The 14,562-nt window shown below is 42.4% G+C and overlaps 1 protein-coding gene across 1 annotated transcript in view; it reads right to left on the bottom strand.

Moving 5' to 3' along the window:
• Window positions 1-5,467, bottom strand: part of LOC117360007 (hydroxyacid oxidase 2-like) — a 43,491-nt gene extending 38,024 nt beyond the window's left edge. The window contains exons 1-2 of the mRNA XM_033943540.1: window positions 5,360-5,467; window positions 969-1,123 (exon numbers count right to left, since the gene is read on the bottom strand). Coding sequence (XP_033799431.1) covers window positions 969-1,099 — 131 coding nt within the window. The 5' untranslated portion in view covers window positions 1,100-1,123; window positions 5,360-5,467. The remainder of the gene's footprint in view (window positions 1-968; window positions 1,124-5,359) is intronic.
• Between the last annotated feature and the right edge of the window lie 9,095 nt (window positions 5,468-14,562).

Here is a 14,562-nt window from a genome sequence, read left to right as displayed (position 1 = left end):
GGAAAGGGGAGGGAGTTTGTTGAGAAACTGGGACCAGAATATTTCATTTGAAATCTTTTTGCAGTAGGTGATGGAGTTTGTGGCACGGGTTGGGGTATCAAGGGCTGACATGAAGACAGGGAGGCAGAAAGAGCCTAGGAGGTGATCCGACCAGGGGACATGTTCCCAACGGGTCATATCTGTGGAAGTTTTATGCTCAGTCAGGTCAAGGAAGCTAATGATGTCAATGGAGTGCCCCTTTTCATGGGTAGAGGTGGGCGGGGAAGCAGTGAAGCCTAAGGAGGTGAGGAAGTCTTTGAACTCAGTTGAGTCATTATTGGTGTTATCGTCTAGGTGAAGGTTTATGTCACCTATGATCAGTAGTCTTTGGAATTTTAGATAGGCCTTTGATATGGTCTTACGAACAAAGTCAGAGGATTTATTCCAGGGAATAAACATGTGGATAAAGACGAGCCGGTTGATGTAGCGTATCTAGATTTCCAGAAAGCTTTTGACAAAGTTCCTCATGAGAGGCTCCTGCGAAAATTAGAGTCATGGGATAGGAGGCAATGTTCAATTGCGGATTAAGAATTTGCTATGGGGAGGGGGGGATGATTTTTTTTATGTATTAATTGTGTATTTAAAGTGCCTTCTTTGTAGTATTTATATCTAAATTAATTATATGGCACTGTCAAAGCTTGAAAATCAATAAAGATTAATAAAAATAAAAAAATTTGTTATCGGACAGAAAACAAAGGGTAGGGTTTAATGGCCATTTTTCTCAATGGAGGAGGGTAAATAGTGATGTGAAGCAGAGACCCTCCAGCCGCGGCCCTGAGTTTGGTGTGCACAGCTTGGAAAAGTTAGCGAGACACTGTTATATAGGATCAGATTCAGTAAGACTTTTGCCATGCTCTATTTTAAAATCAGACCCTCATTAGGTGCGATTTTAAAATAGTTTTCTTTTCATTGCGCAGTGTTAACTTTACCTTCTGTAAGCCAGGATATTGTCATCTCTGGTGAAACAGTCATCAGCTCCTGCTGTAATGAAGTCCCATGTAGCTTTGGGCAGATGTTCTTTGGCATATGCTTCAAAGTCAGAAAGGCATATTAAGGACATCTCAGAATCTTCCCACTCAAGAGCCTATAATTAAAAGGTGGTGTGATTTCAGCTCCCTAATTGCGTTGTTTACTATCACTGTATCAGTGATTGTGTCAAGATGCTGCTCTTTCTCTAACACTGCAAATGCGGATACCATACTTGAAAATTAATGTTATGTATAAAAAATAATGAACCCATTGCCTCCATACTGCTATATGTCAAAATAATAGAAGAGCTAGTAGCCAAACTCATCTCCAATTATCTAGAAGACCACAACATACTCCACCCCACGCAATCCGGTTTCAGAACCAATTTCAGCACAGAGACGCTACTAGGATCCCTCATGGACACTGCTAGACAACCTCAGTACAGGGGAAAAAATGATGCTCATACAACTGGACCTGACCGCTGCATTCGACCTGGTGGACCATAACACCCTACTACAAATTTTGGACACAATAGGTATCACAGATAAAATATACTCATGATTCGAAGGATTCCTAAAATCCAGAACCTACAGAGTAAAATCAGATAAAGAAAAATCAGAAACTTGGTCAAACCTCTGCGGCGTACCCCAAGGATCGCCACTATCCCCTACTCTTTTCAACCTCTACACAGCCTCCCTTGGTGCCCACCTGGACAAACTAGGCCTATCTTCCTATAGTTATGCAGATGACATCACCATTCTCATACCTTTTGATCAACCAAAGCCCTCCATGACAGACACACTACACCAAACACTTGAAGCAGTAGCGACTTGGATGAAAGATCACAAACTGAAACTGAACCCAGACAAAACAAAATTTATCCTCCTCGAAAATAACAAAACCCCAACCATAACCAACATAGAAATCAACGCAATTAACTACCCCATACAACCCACCCTAAAACTACTAGGAATAACAATAGACAGATGCTGCACTATGCAACCGCAAATCAATAAAACAATACAGAAATCATTCGCAGTTATGAGAAACTTAAGACAAGTCAGAAAATTCTTCGAGAAAACACAATTTCAGCTCAAAGTACAATCAGTAGTACTAGGACTACTAGACTATTGCAACATCCTCTATCTCCTGTGCCCTGCTACAATAACAAAACAACTACAAACAATTCAAAACACAGCTCTAAGACTCATCGACTCATTGAGGAAACACAACTACATCACAGAGGCATACCTCAACTCTCACTGGCTTCCAATTCCAGCAAGAATATTATTCAAATTCTACTGTCTACTATTTAAAACTTTAAACGGAGATAGCCCAACCTACTTGAACAACCGCCTCATCCAAACTACCTCAACCAGACATAGGAAAACTCACACCCCATTCACACACCCGCCAATCAAAGAAGTTAAACGGAAAAAACTATATGATGGCCTCCTAGCCATTCAAGCAGCAAAAATAGACAACCAAATCGCCAACCTTCTGATAACGACCCCAGATTACAAAACTTTCAGAAAAGAAATAAAGACTATACTTTTCAAAAAATCCCTTAAAAAGTCCTAACCTCTCAAGCTTCCTTCTTTCATCCCTCTAACCCCCCGATCCCCCCAAATCAACCTGCTCTACTCTTTTTTTTCCTCAAAAAGGACCAGAAATCTTTTTGTAAAACACCCTCTGTAACTCTTTTGTAATCCGCCTTGAACCACAAGGTAATGGCGGAATAGAAATCCCTAATGTAATGTAATATATAATTTATATGCTTATACAGTCAAACCTCGGTTTGCGAGTAACACAGTTTGTGAGTGTTTTGCAAGACGAGCAAAACATTCTTGCAATTCATGTCTCGCAAACCGAGCGTTGACTCGATTTGCAAGCATCCCCCTGAGAACCAGCATCGCTCCCCCCTCCCGCTTGAACCTGCACCCCCCACCCGAACAGCATTCAATCTTACCCCCCATCTGGCACCGACACGCAGCCCACAGGACATGCCGGTGGAAAAAGTTCCTGCCTCTTGCCTGGGCCTTGAGCATCTGCGTGTGCTCAAGGCCTTCTGGCTCTCGTGGGGGGGGGGGAGGGGGGCGAGCAATGCTGGTTCTCGGGGGGGGGGGAGCAGTGCCGCTGGCCTTGGGGGGTGGGGGTTGGTGGGAACATATCAAGCAAGTTTCCCTTACTTCCTATGGGGAAACTCACTTTGATATACGAGTAATTTGGTTTACGAGCATGCTTCAGGAACGAATTATCCTCGTAAACAAGGTTATAGAATAGAATATAGAGAATAGAGAATGACACAAAGGTTGTTACCCGCCGAAACGGGGGAGAGAATGGAAGTGGTTGCCGCTGGTACGGGGAGAAGACCATTCACCGCACCGTAGAGCAGTGAATGGCCTTGTCTCCGCAGTGAAGGGAGGGAACGCGCGCGGTCACCGATCACGCTCCCTCTCTCCATACTGATAGCCGCTGCCGAATCGCCGCCACCAAAGCATTTCCATCCCTCCATCCTGATCGTCGCCACCACCGCCTGAGCCTGACCGCTGCCCAAGCATCTCCCTCCCTGCCTTACCTTCACGGCAGGGAATTTCTCTAAATGTACTTCTTTACCAGAAGCCGGAGCATTGAAATCACGTATGGCTGCCGTATAGGTCATCTCTGACGCAATCGGAAGTTGCATCAGAGACGACCTTTCCTACAGCCACAACCTGGGGGCCGCTGCATGCTGGGCACGATGGACCACTGGTCTGACCCAGCAGCGGCAATTCTTATGTTCTTATGTAAAGGAGATGAGACTTGATATACTGCCTATCTGTGGTTTACATTATTTGGTATCCAAGGCGGATTGCAATCTAAAAACATGTTCAAAATACACAATGTATAAAAAATAATGAACACATTAATCAACATTTGGGGCAATGGAGGGTTACGTGACTTGCACCCTTGGGAATTTCTCCCTCATTTGCCAGATAATTGCTGAGGCACACAGGATGAAGATATTAAAAATCTTTATCATAAAATCATAAATAAAAGAGTGGCTGACACAGCCATGTTTTACCCACTAGGGGTTGCTTCAGGGGCATTGTGGTATCAGACATTTATTTCACCCAAGGTATTACTCAGGACCTCCTATCACCAGCAGGGGCTCTGCTCCAGCATCAAGCAGCCATTCAATGTCTATCTTTTTAGGACTAGTGGACCGCTTGCCTATTTATTTCTGGGACAAGCTAAGGGACGGCCATTTTCAGACAGTCATTATACCTGCATCAATTACTACAAGTCCAACTATCCAGTCTGCTTGGGCTGGAACTGCAGGATGGAAGACATGCTTGCTTATTAAAAGGTACACTGGGGGGGGGGGGGGGAAAAGAAGAGAGAGCTTTGAACATTAAATTTTAAAAAAATTATGATTATCCCAGCAACCATCCCAAAACGATTCTGTAAACATCATACTTTACATGCAAAATAAAGTTTAATATTCAATAGATATACTAATGGCTATTTCTAACTTACATGGGCTGTTTGAAAATTACCCACTCTCTCTGTGGGTGTAAGTACATGCTGCTAGTTCTTTGAGTTTGTGTGGCTGCCAGGAGCTGTTGTTTGGCTTTGACTCCCTAAGAACCTGCTGTTCTAGGCAACCGCCTAGTTTACTTATCCCCCTTTTACAAAGCCACGGTAGTGGATGCCGTGCAGCAAAGGTGCTGACGCCCATTAAACGTCTGTTGGCATCAGAGCGATTACCATGGCTTTGTAAAGAGGCCTTTAATGCTTAATCTGGTCCAAGGTTTCCTCCCTTCAATCAAAATCAGAGAGCCATGAGGAGAACCCAAGTTTTGGGCTGTTTTCAGTTACGTATGCTTAAATGCAGCCCTTTTCATGCAGTCACGCTGTTCCAGGAAGCCTTACCCTCAGCGACGTTGTAAAGGGGGTGCGGTCTGCCAGGGTCCACCCTGGGCGCGGTCTTCCTAAGGATGCATCAGCACCCCTCCTCCTCTCTACCTGCCCGCTCGCTCCCCACTCCCCCACCTGTTCACTCGCTCGCTTCCCGTTCCTCTCCTTGCATGCGCCCTTTGCCTACCCCGCATCTTTTTGGCGCTCTCTCTGACTCTACCTCCGGGACCTGCATCTAGGAAGTGATGTCAGAGAGAGAACTAAAAAGGTATGGGGTGCACATGCAGCAGGGAAGGGGCACCACTGCCCTTGGCACCCCTCACCCTTATCTACTTCCCCCCCCTCCCTTTCACAACTAGAAACAACCAGCACACTCTGATAGCCAACAAAACTAGCAAATCAAACTACCTGGCCCTTTTCCTTAACATGAAATTTAAATGGCAAGACTCACCTCCTTGTCACCTGAAAACTGCTGATCCTGGAAGGATCCCCTCCAGCTACAGGTATGAAGTACAGACCTGCAGATTGCCTGGGCCAGCTTCAACACTTAACTTGACGGGCCAGAAGGGATTAAAGATTAATCCTACAGTGACCTATTTATTGTTTATTTTGGAATTTTTACAAGTATAGCAAAGGTCCTTCCTCATTGCACAACTCACCTCAGTGACAAGTAATTGCAAAAGACAACAGTGCAGTATACATGGTGCTGAGAGAAAACAAGTCAGCATTTGTCCTAATGTTTAACAATGCATGTCAAGTCCACATCTTCTGCCTAGAAACATGAAACTTTATTTGCTTTCGACAGATTTGTCATTTTGTAGAATAAGAAAACAATAGAACTGCTATACTTGGACAGATCAAAGGCCCATCAAGCCCAGAATCTTGTTTCCAGCAGTAGCCAACCCAGGAAAGGGAAGGGTTGTTTGAGTTTTCTCTATGTTAAAAAATAATCTGTCTGAGATATAAATTATGCCAATTATATGAGGCTTTGAATCTTAAGCTTTAGTTTACTGTAGTCCACCCTTTGAAGAGCTTGAACGATGGTCTAGAGCAGGGGTCGGCAGGTCAGGTTTTCAGGATAGTAAAGATCAATGAAAGAAATTAGAAGAAGCCTGGAGAAGAATTTCTAAAAGCACAAAGAACATGAAGGCAGAGAAGAGGCATAAGAGAAAGCAGAGACAGAGATATTAGACAAACTAGATACCAAAAGGCTAGATCCAAGATGGCGGATTAACATTGGCTGAGTTGATTCGCGCTAGAGAGCTCGCCTATAGTACTTTTCTTCATTTGTTTACCTTTAATATGCCGAAGCGGCGTGGACGCGGCGCCACTGGAGTCTCACAGCGTTCAGGCCCGGCCGGTCTCGGCAGAATGGAGGAGCTCCTGTGTCGAATGCAGGATGGCATGGGAGTGTCGGCACGCCTGCTGGAGACGCGCCGCAGCGAAACGGAGGCGTTCTCCATGGGCCATGGAACCACTCTGAGACCCAACGCTGGAGTACCTCCTCTCCCTCCCCGGATTACCAGCTCCCCGAGGGTGGGGGAGTCATCGGATGTCGGTGTTCAACCCCTCCCGGAGGCTAGTGGGAACTTGGAGGAGAGCATGGAGATGGAATCCCTGTATGTACAGGGTATTCCTTTACCTTCTGGGGATTTACCAACATCACAGCTTGTCTGTGAGCAGGAGAGCTGCAAACAGGAGAGATTTACAGCTGGTGAGAATATTGATTTTTCTTCTAAACAATTTGCTTTTACATTAAAAAAAAAAAAACAAAGAGGTAACTCTGGAAGCTATCTGGGATCTTGTGGCAGATTTGATTAAAACAATAAATCCTCGGCTCTCTCAGTTAGAGCAAAAAATTAATACTGAAGAAAGTGAAATTAAGAATATAAAAGTTGATCTACAGGATGTGAAAAACTCAATATTAAACTCTTCCCAAGAAATGAAAGTATCCAAACAGATTACAGAAACACTAGTGAGTGACAATACTAACTTAAGAAGAAAATTGGAGAACTTAGAAAATGTCTCTCATAGTAATAACCTTAGACTGATTAACTTTCCAAGAGTTGCTGCGTCAACCCCGAGAGATATGTTGAAACACTACATGATGGAAATTTTGGAAATTAATGAAGAACTATTGCTGCCATTCACCCAAGTGTATTATCTACCCATTAAAAGGGAAGAAAAGTCAAAGGATGAAGATCAACAATTGCTTAATGTTTCTACATTGTTGGAACTTTCAGATAGAGAACTAGCAAAACCGGCAACACTTCTTCTTACAGTTGCCTTAGCACCGGATAAAAACTGGCTATTAAGACTTTTCTTTAAAAATAAACAAAAAAATTTTCTAGGGTATAGCATACAAATGTATCCAGACCTGTCACAAAAACATCGATGCAAATTTATTTTGTTAAAGCCAGGTGCTATAGCTCTTGGGGCGACTTATTTTCTTCGTCACCCATGTAAATGTGTGATAGTGTATCAAAACCAAAAATATGTTTTCTTTGATCCTAGCCAGCTGACAACCTTCTTGTCCGCGGCTCGACTGAAATAGGGGGAGGAATATGAAGCACTCTTAAAATTGATTGTTTGACTTCCTGTCTCAGCCAATATAATTCTTAACTTTTTATTTTTATTTCTTAGTTTTTTTCGCTGATTCTACATTTTGGTCCCATTTTGAGGACTTGAGCTAAAGTTATGATAATTTGGGTTATTAGATTATAATCTGATTTGTAAATTTATTTCCTGTCTAACTTTATCTTTCTGTACAAGTGGATACTTGATATATTATTGAAAAATGATAAATAAATTTTAAAAAAACCAAAAAAAACTTGATACCAAAATAAATTTATTTTATTTAATTAAAAATTTATATACCACATAAATACTATGCGGTTTACAAAATTACATGCATACATATTAAAAATACTAACACATGTTTCGACAGAACAAACACAATAAAACATTAACAGTATCATTATTAAAACCTTTTTTCCAATTCATCCAACAAGATGGAAAGACAAAATCCCATAGTTGGGCTGGGCCCAGGGTGGGGAATAACTGGTATTTTGCCCTATAGTTGCCAGGATATGAGTTATTTTACTGAAGGGGCAAGGGAGAACACAGAGTTTGGGCAGTATATGATGCCATGATTTGAAAAAGTTATATAATGGGGAGTACCTATAGCCTGGCTTGAAATGGAAAGAGAAATAGAGAGGAACATCGTGTTCCTTTTTTCACAGAAATAAAACAATCCTCCTGACTATGGATAGGACAGGATGGACTGGGATGGCTATGAGTGTGGTCTAGATAAGCTGTGGTGGGAGAGAGGAGAAGAACGATGTAGTGGAGTAAATTGGTAGGGATGAGGTAAGGCTGGGAAGGAAGGAAGAGATATTGGTGGGTTATTCAATGCTTCCCTACGTCTTTCTTTAGCCACAAGTTCTTCTAGCGTTTGTTGTGCTCTATTTATAAGCCGCTTTTTTCAAAGCAGCTCACAAAGTAAACCTAGATAATAAAATACATATAAAAACACAAACAAAATAAGTGGCCAGCGCTTACACAAAAGCAGATGCCTTAATGCCCATATTTCATATTGCAAACTAAATGTCTCTTCAATAACTTCTTGAACCCGTCAAGATTACATTGCTTTCGAATGTACAAAGGTAGTAGATTCCATTCTTGAGGTCCCCTACAGGAAAACATAGGGCTCCTTTTACTAAGGTGAGCTAGGGCTTTAACGTGCTGAATAACGTGCGCTACATTGCCGCGCGCGCGCTAGACCTTAACGCCAGCATTGAGCTAGCGTTAGTTCTAGAAGCGTAGTGTGAGGTGTAGCGCGTGGTAATTTCCTGCGTGCGCTAAAAACGCTAGCGCACCTTAGTAAAAGGAGCCCATAGTTACGCGCGAGGTATTCAGTCTCAATTCCCTTACAGATGGCACAGACAAATCGCCATGATGCGCTATCTGCTGTGCTCTACATCTAACTACGGCCTGGCAAGCTGTGCTCATGACCCTGCCGTACGTGTTTTCCTTTGTACAACATGGTGATATGGGCCGAGTTGAACACCCCCAATCATTTTGAAAAGTTGGCTTCTATGGTTAGAGTGCCTGCTTTTCTGCCTGAAACCCAAACAAAAGTGGCCACAGGAACCCCAGCAGAGACCTTTCTTCCTCTGTCTAACGCTAAGCAAAAACGGCTAAAGAAAATCAAACAGGAGAACCTGATCCTCTTGGAAATCTAAAATGAAAATAGCTACAAACTTCCTGATATTCAAAGTTATTTAACCGACCAGAAATGGCGGCTGACCGGGTTAAATAGCATTTAATCGGCCAACCCTGAATATTCAGCGTGAGATAACCAGTTATCTCCACTGAAAATTTGCAGCTAGTAGCTAAAAGTTAACCAGCTATATCACACAATAACTGTCCATATTCAATGCTTAGCGGACAAATTGGGCTACATAAATAGCAGGCCCATCTTTGGCTGTTTTAACTTAATCAAACAACATGGAATATTGACTTAGCTTTATTTTTAGTCTCTCTTCTCTACTACTCGAAAGGGTCCAGAGAAGAGCGACTAAAATGGTTAAGGGGCTGGAGGAGTTGCCGTACAGCGAGAGATTAGAGAAACTGGGCCTTTTCTCCCTCGAAAAGCAGAGATTGAGAGGGGACATGATCGAAACATTCAAGATACTGAAGGGTATAGACTTAGTAGATAAAGACAGGTTGTTCACCCTCTCCAAGGTAGAGAGAAAGTAAGGAAGTTCACCCAGAGAGTGGTAGAAAACTAGAACGCTCTTCCGGAGTCTGTCATAGGGGAAAAAACCCTCCAGGGATTCAAGACAAAGTTGGACAAGTTCCTGCAGAACTGGAAAGTACGCAGGTGAGGCTGGGCTCATTTAGAGCACTGGACTTTGACCTAGGGGCTGCCGCGTGAGCGGACTGCTGGGCACGATGGATCCAGCAGCTGCAATTCTTATGTTCTTAAGTTATCATCGGCCCAAAAATCTCCAGCTATTCAGTTCTGGTCACTGGAAATGGCCCAGAATTGAATATCTAGGCTGCAGGACTTATGAGGGGGTGCTGAAAAGTTCTCAGCCCAACCAACTTCCTAAATTTTGAGAGTTATTTTGCCACTGTAGCTGAAAAGAGTGTTATCTTATTTCGTTAAGTGCCAGTTTGCAGAAATGAAATTCTATGTTTTTTTTTGTTTCAGATCATTGATTGAACCATATCCACATCATTCTCTTCTTGGTTGGGTTGACAACTTTTCAGCAGCCCCCCCCCCCACCCACCCCCATAGCTGGGCTGCCTACCATGGTCTGAACATCAGCCCCCCCAAATACTAGGGATTACCAGCTAATATACATACACGCTGGAAATGACCACTGCAGCAAAAAAAGTTATCATTCTAGCAAAATGGCAACTCTAAGTACTTCAAAGACCTGCCATGTTGTCCAGTTCAAGGAAGGAGATTATAGGCTAGGCCTGGATTTCAGACAACCCCATTTTTTTTACAGAACAGATGGTGGAAACAGAGACTGTGTCTGAATTCAAGAGGGCCTGGGATAGGCACGTGGGATCTCTCAGAGAGAGAAAGAGATAATGGTTACTGTGGATGGGCAGACTAGATGGGTCATTTGGCTTTTATCTGCCGTCATATTTCTATGATTTTAATGGATCGATTCAGGAACTATAAATACTACACTGCTTTGGAATGTAAGTTCAAAACCAGGACTGGCTCCAAAGTCTCCCTCTTGGAAATGGGTAACTTGTCAGCACTGCTACTTTCACTTAGCCCAGGGGTAGGTCTCAAGAGCCGGAGCCAGGTCAGGTTTTCAGGATAACCACAATAAATATGCATGAGATAGATTTGCATCTCAAGGAGGCAGAGCATGCAAATCCATCTCATACATATTCATTGTGGATATCCTGAAAACCTGACCTGGCTCCGGCTCTCAAGGACCGGAATTGCCTACCCCTGACTTAGCCTAACCTTCCTAAAAGCAGCTCTCCTTTAGTAGGGATTTAGGTGGACCCTGCTTATGAATTCTGGTTTTGAAGTACTGTATATTGCACATTAGAAATAACTTTTTTCCTATTCAAACTAGATATGGCATCAGCAGGTGACTACAGACACTAACCAGTGACAGGGCAGCTTAAAAAATGTCTGAGAAGTCATGGTGTGCTCTGAACCCCCTGACATTTTAACTGAGCAGGAATGACATATTTACCAATAAGGAAACTGTAAGTTTCAGAGGTATTGAGGACATGTGAAAAATGAGGGAAAGGCAAAGAGATCTGATATACCGCTTTTCTATGGTTACATAACATAACATATATCACAATGACCTCGCAGTTCTGTGCGGTTTACAGATCAAGAAATACTAAGAATATAGTAGATCATAGTGAATTAATTATGATGTTTTCCAAAGAGATATGTTTTTCAACAATTTTCTGAAAGCTGAGTAGGAGGTAAAAAATGATATATAAGTACTAAAGTGGTTTACATTTTATATAAAGGTACTTTTTTAGTACCTGGGGCAAAGGTGGGTTAAATGACTTACCCAGTTCCTCTGGTTCTCAGGCCATATGGAACTAAAAATTGAATGAGGGCTCTTCAAAAAGTTTCATATTTTCATGGGAAATGGTTGGGGGTGAGAGAAGTGGTAATAGAGTGTGTTAAGAATGTCATGTGATTAGTAAGTCAGGCAAGCTGGCTCACCTTATGTGGAAAAGTGATGTAATTTGCTTATGAGATATTTAATAAATAGTACTTAAAAAATAAAAGTGTGGAAAGTTTTTGAAGATCCTTTGTATATACATGGTTCCGAGCATCTGATAAGACATCCCATTTGAAGCCTCCCTTTTCCATCCTTGAAGGGCTGTTTCTACAAGAGATTCCTTGATAGAACATTATCTTTCCAAGCAGACAAATGGAATAAATGTTTAACCAACTTTATTTCAAATAGACTTTCTTATCATACTTTTAGGAAGTCAATCAAAACTTATCTCTATGACAAATTTCTCTGAACCCACCTCAGCCTTGATGTATTTCTAAAACTCTTCCAGATAAATTTGACTAACCTCAACATGCAAATGTAATTTCAAAAGTTTTCTGTAATATCTGTCTGTATACAGTCTCTTCCTCTGTAAACTGCTTTGAACTGTTTGTGGTATTGCAGTATATAAAAAAATACAGTTATTATTATTATTACAAATTTCTCTTTGCCTTCTATTTTTGGTAGGATTTTTCTGCCCTTTCTTTTTTTTCTTCCAGGTGTAAGTACTTCTGCACCACTGTATGGCCGGGAAACATTGTATCACCAAAGCTGCTGTTCAGGTTACAACTTCTGTCTCTGTGCAGACAGAAAGTGTTACCCAGGCAGAGGGAGTAGTTCCATGTACAAACTGGCTTCAGCTTGAATCCCTCATGCAGGAAGTAAAAGAACTGAGAGAGGAGGTGGCAAGACTAAGAAGAATCTGCGAGAATGAGAGGTACATCGATGAAATGGTTCATGAGGTGTCAAAAATTTCCAGCAGTGGGAAAAAGAGGCTGTGCTGAGGGAAGGCAGCTGGACTCAGATTACAGAACACTGCAAGATTGGTACTGAGACTCCTCCCGCCCTTGAACTGAAGAACCGGTATGCTGTACTGGAAGGGGAGGAGATGAGAGCATCCCAAGGAGAGGAAGGCCCAAAGCTTGAGATCCCAAAAATTACTGGATCCGTGACCACTAGGAGGTGTAAGGTAGTGGTAGTTGCCGATTCCCTTCTAAGGGATACAGAAGCATCCATCTGCAGACCAGACATGATGTCACAAGAGGTATGCTGTCTACCTGGTGCCAAAATCCAAGATGTTACGGAGAGCTTGCTGAGACTCATCAAGCCTGATGACTACTATCCGATGCTGCTCATCCACATTGGCACTAACGATACTGCCAGGTACCACTGTGAACTTGTCAAAAGTGACTTTGTGGCTCTGGGAAAGAAGGAGAAGCAGTCAGGTACACAGGTGGCATTATTGTCCATCATCCCTGTTGAGGGTAAAGACCAGGGCAGAGAAGCTCGCATCCTGGAGATGAATGCATGGCTACATGGATAGTGTTGTCAAGAGCTTTTTGGCTTCCTGGACCATGGGATGATTTTCCAAGGGCTGCTGAGCAGTGATGGTGTGCATCTATCAAAGAAGGGAAGAAGTGTCTTTGCCAGCAGGCTGGCTAATCTAGTGAAGAGGGCTTTAAACTAGAAGTGATGGGGGCAGGGTGATTAAAGCTCCCAGGTGAGTATAAGCCTGAATACCTCTACACGGATGGGAAAATGGGGCAATGTCTGGAAAGCAGTATATACTAATGCTTGAAGTATGGGAAACAAGATTCTGGATCTAGAAGCTGTGATGGAAGAAGAGGGGTTGGATATAGTGGCGATCATGGAGATGTGGTTCACGGAGAACCATGACTGGGATGTAGTTATACCGGGCTATAATCTGTTCAGGAAAGACAGGGTAGGAAAAAAAGTAGGGGGAGTAGTGTTATATGTTAAAGATCATATTAAAGCCACACAATTATAGGATTTGCAGGGCAAGGAAGAGGCACTGTGGATCAATTTGGAAAGAGGGAATTGTGAATATGTTTTCATTGGTGTAATATAGAGGCCTCCTTCACAGACGGAAGAAGTAGATAGAGATTTAATAGTAGACATTCAGAATATATATAAAAAAAGGGAAGTCTTGCTAATAGGTGATTTTAACATGCGGATGTTGATTGGGGGTATCCCTATTGTGGGGTCTTCTAGAAGTAGGGAGATTCTGGATTCTCTACAAGGAAAACTGTTCCAGCAGTTGGTAATGGAACCCATGCGGGATTGGGGTCATAATGGACTAAGTGCTTACAAACGGGGAAAGTGTTTCTGATGTTTCAGTGGGTGATTATCTAGCATGGTACGGTTTAATATTAGGATGGGTATAGAGAGGGCTCATTCAAAAGCAAAGGTTCTAGACTTAAAAAAACTAACTTTGTTCAGATGGGAGTTTGCATCAAGGAATTGTGTGGGTGGGAATGTCTGAAGGAGTGGAAATGCAGTGGGCAAAACTGAAAGGAGCAATTGTAAGGGCGACAAACCTTTTTGCGAGGCAAGTAAGTAAAAGTAAGAGGAAACGAAGGCCGCTTTGGTTCTCAAAAGTAGTAGCTGAGAAGGTAAGGAATAAGAGGTTAGCTTTCATAAACTACAAAAAATCGCAGAAAGAGGAAGACTGGCAAAAATATGTGGAAAAATTAAGAGAGGCTGGTCATGTAGTCAGGAAAGCAAAGATGGAAGAAAAAAATAGCTGACACAGTAAAACTGGGAGACAAGACATTTTTTTATATTAGTGATAGGAAGAAGTGCAAAAGTGGCAATGTGAGACTCAAAGGTGAAGGGGAGGAATATGTAGAAGCTGATAAAGAAAAGGCCGAATTGCTTAACAAATATTTCTGTTCTGCTTTTAAGAAGCGACATGCCCGTTTCCCTCTCGTTACTCCCCATCCCTCTACTCTTCCTTTTATTTTTATTTATCATTGTAATTAAAACTTCCCTATCCCCTAAAACCTCTCATTTCTAATCAGTCATAATTCGTCATAGTTTTAGGTTTACCCTCTTTTTATTTTATCTCACC

This window comes from Geotrypetes seraphini, chromosome 4 (assembly GCF_902459505.1).
Source record: "Geotrypetes seraphini chromosome 4, aGeoSer1.1, whole genome shotgun sequence".
In the NCBI taxonomy this organism is placed as follows: Eukaryota; Metazoa; Chordata; class Amphibia; order Gymnophiona; family Dermophiidae; genus Geotrypetes; species Geotrypetes seraphini.
The sequence above is the reverse complement of the archived record's forward strand: the minus strand, read 5'-3'. Positions and strand labels throughout refer to the sequence as shown.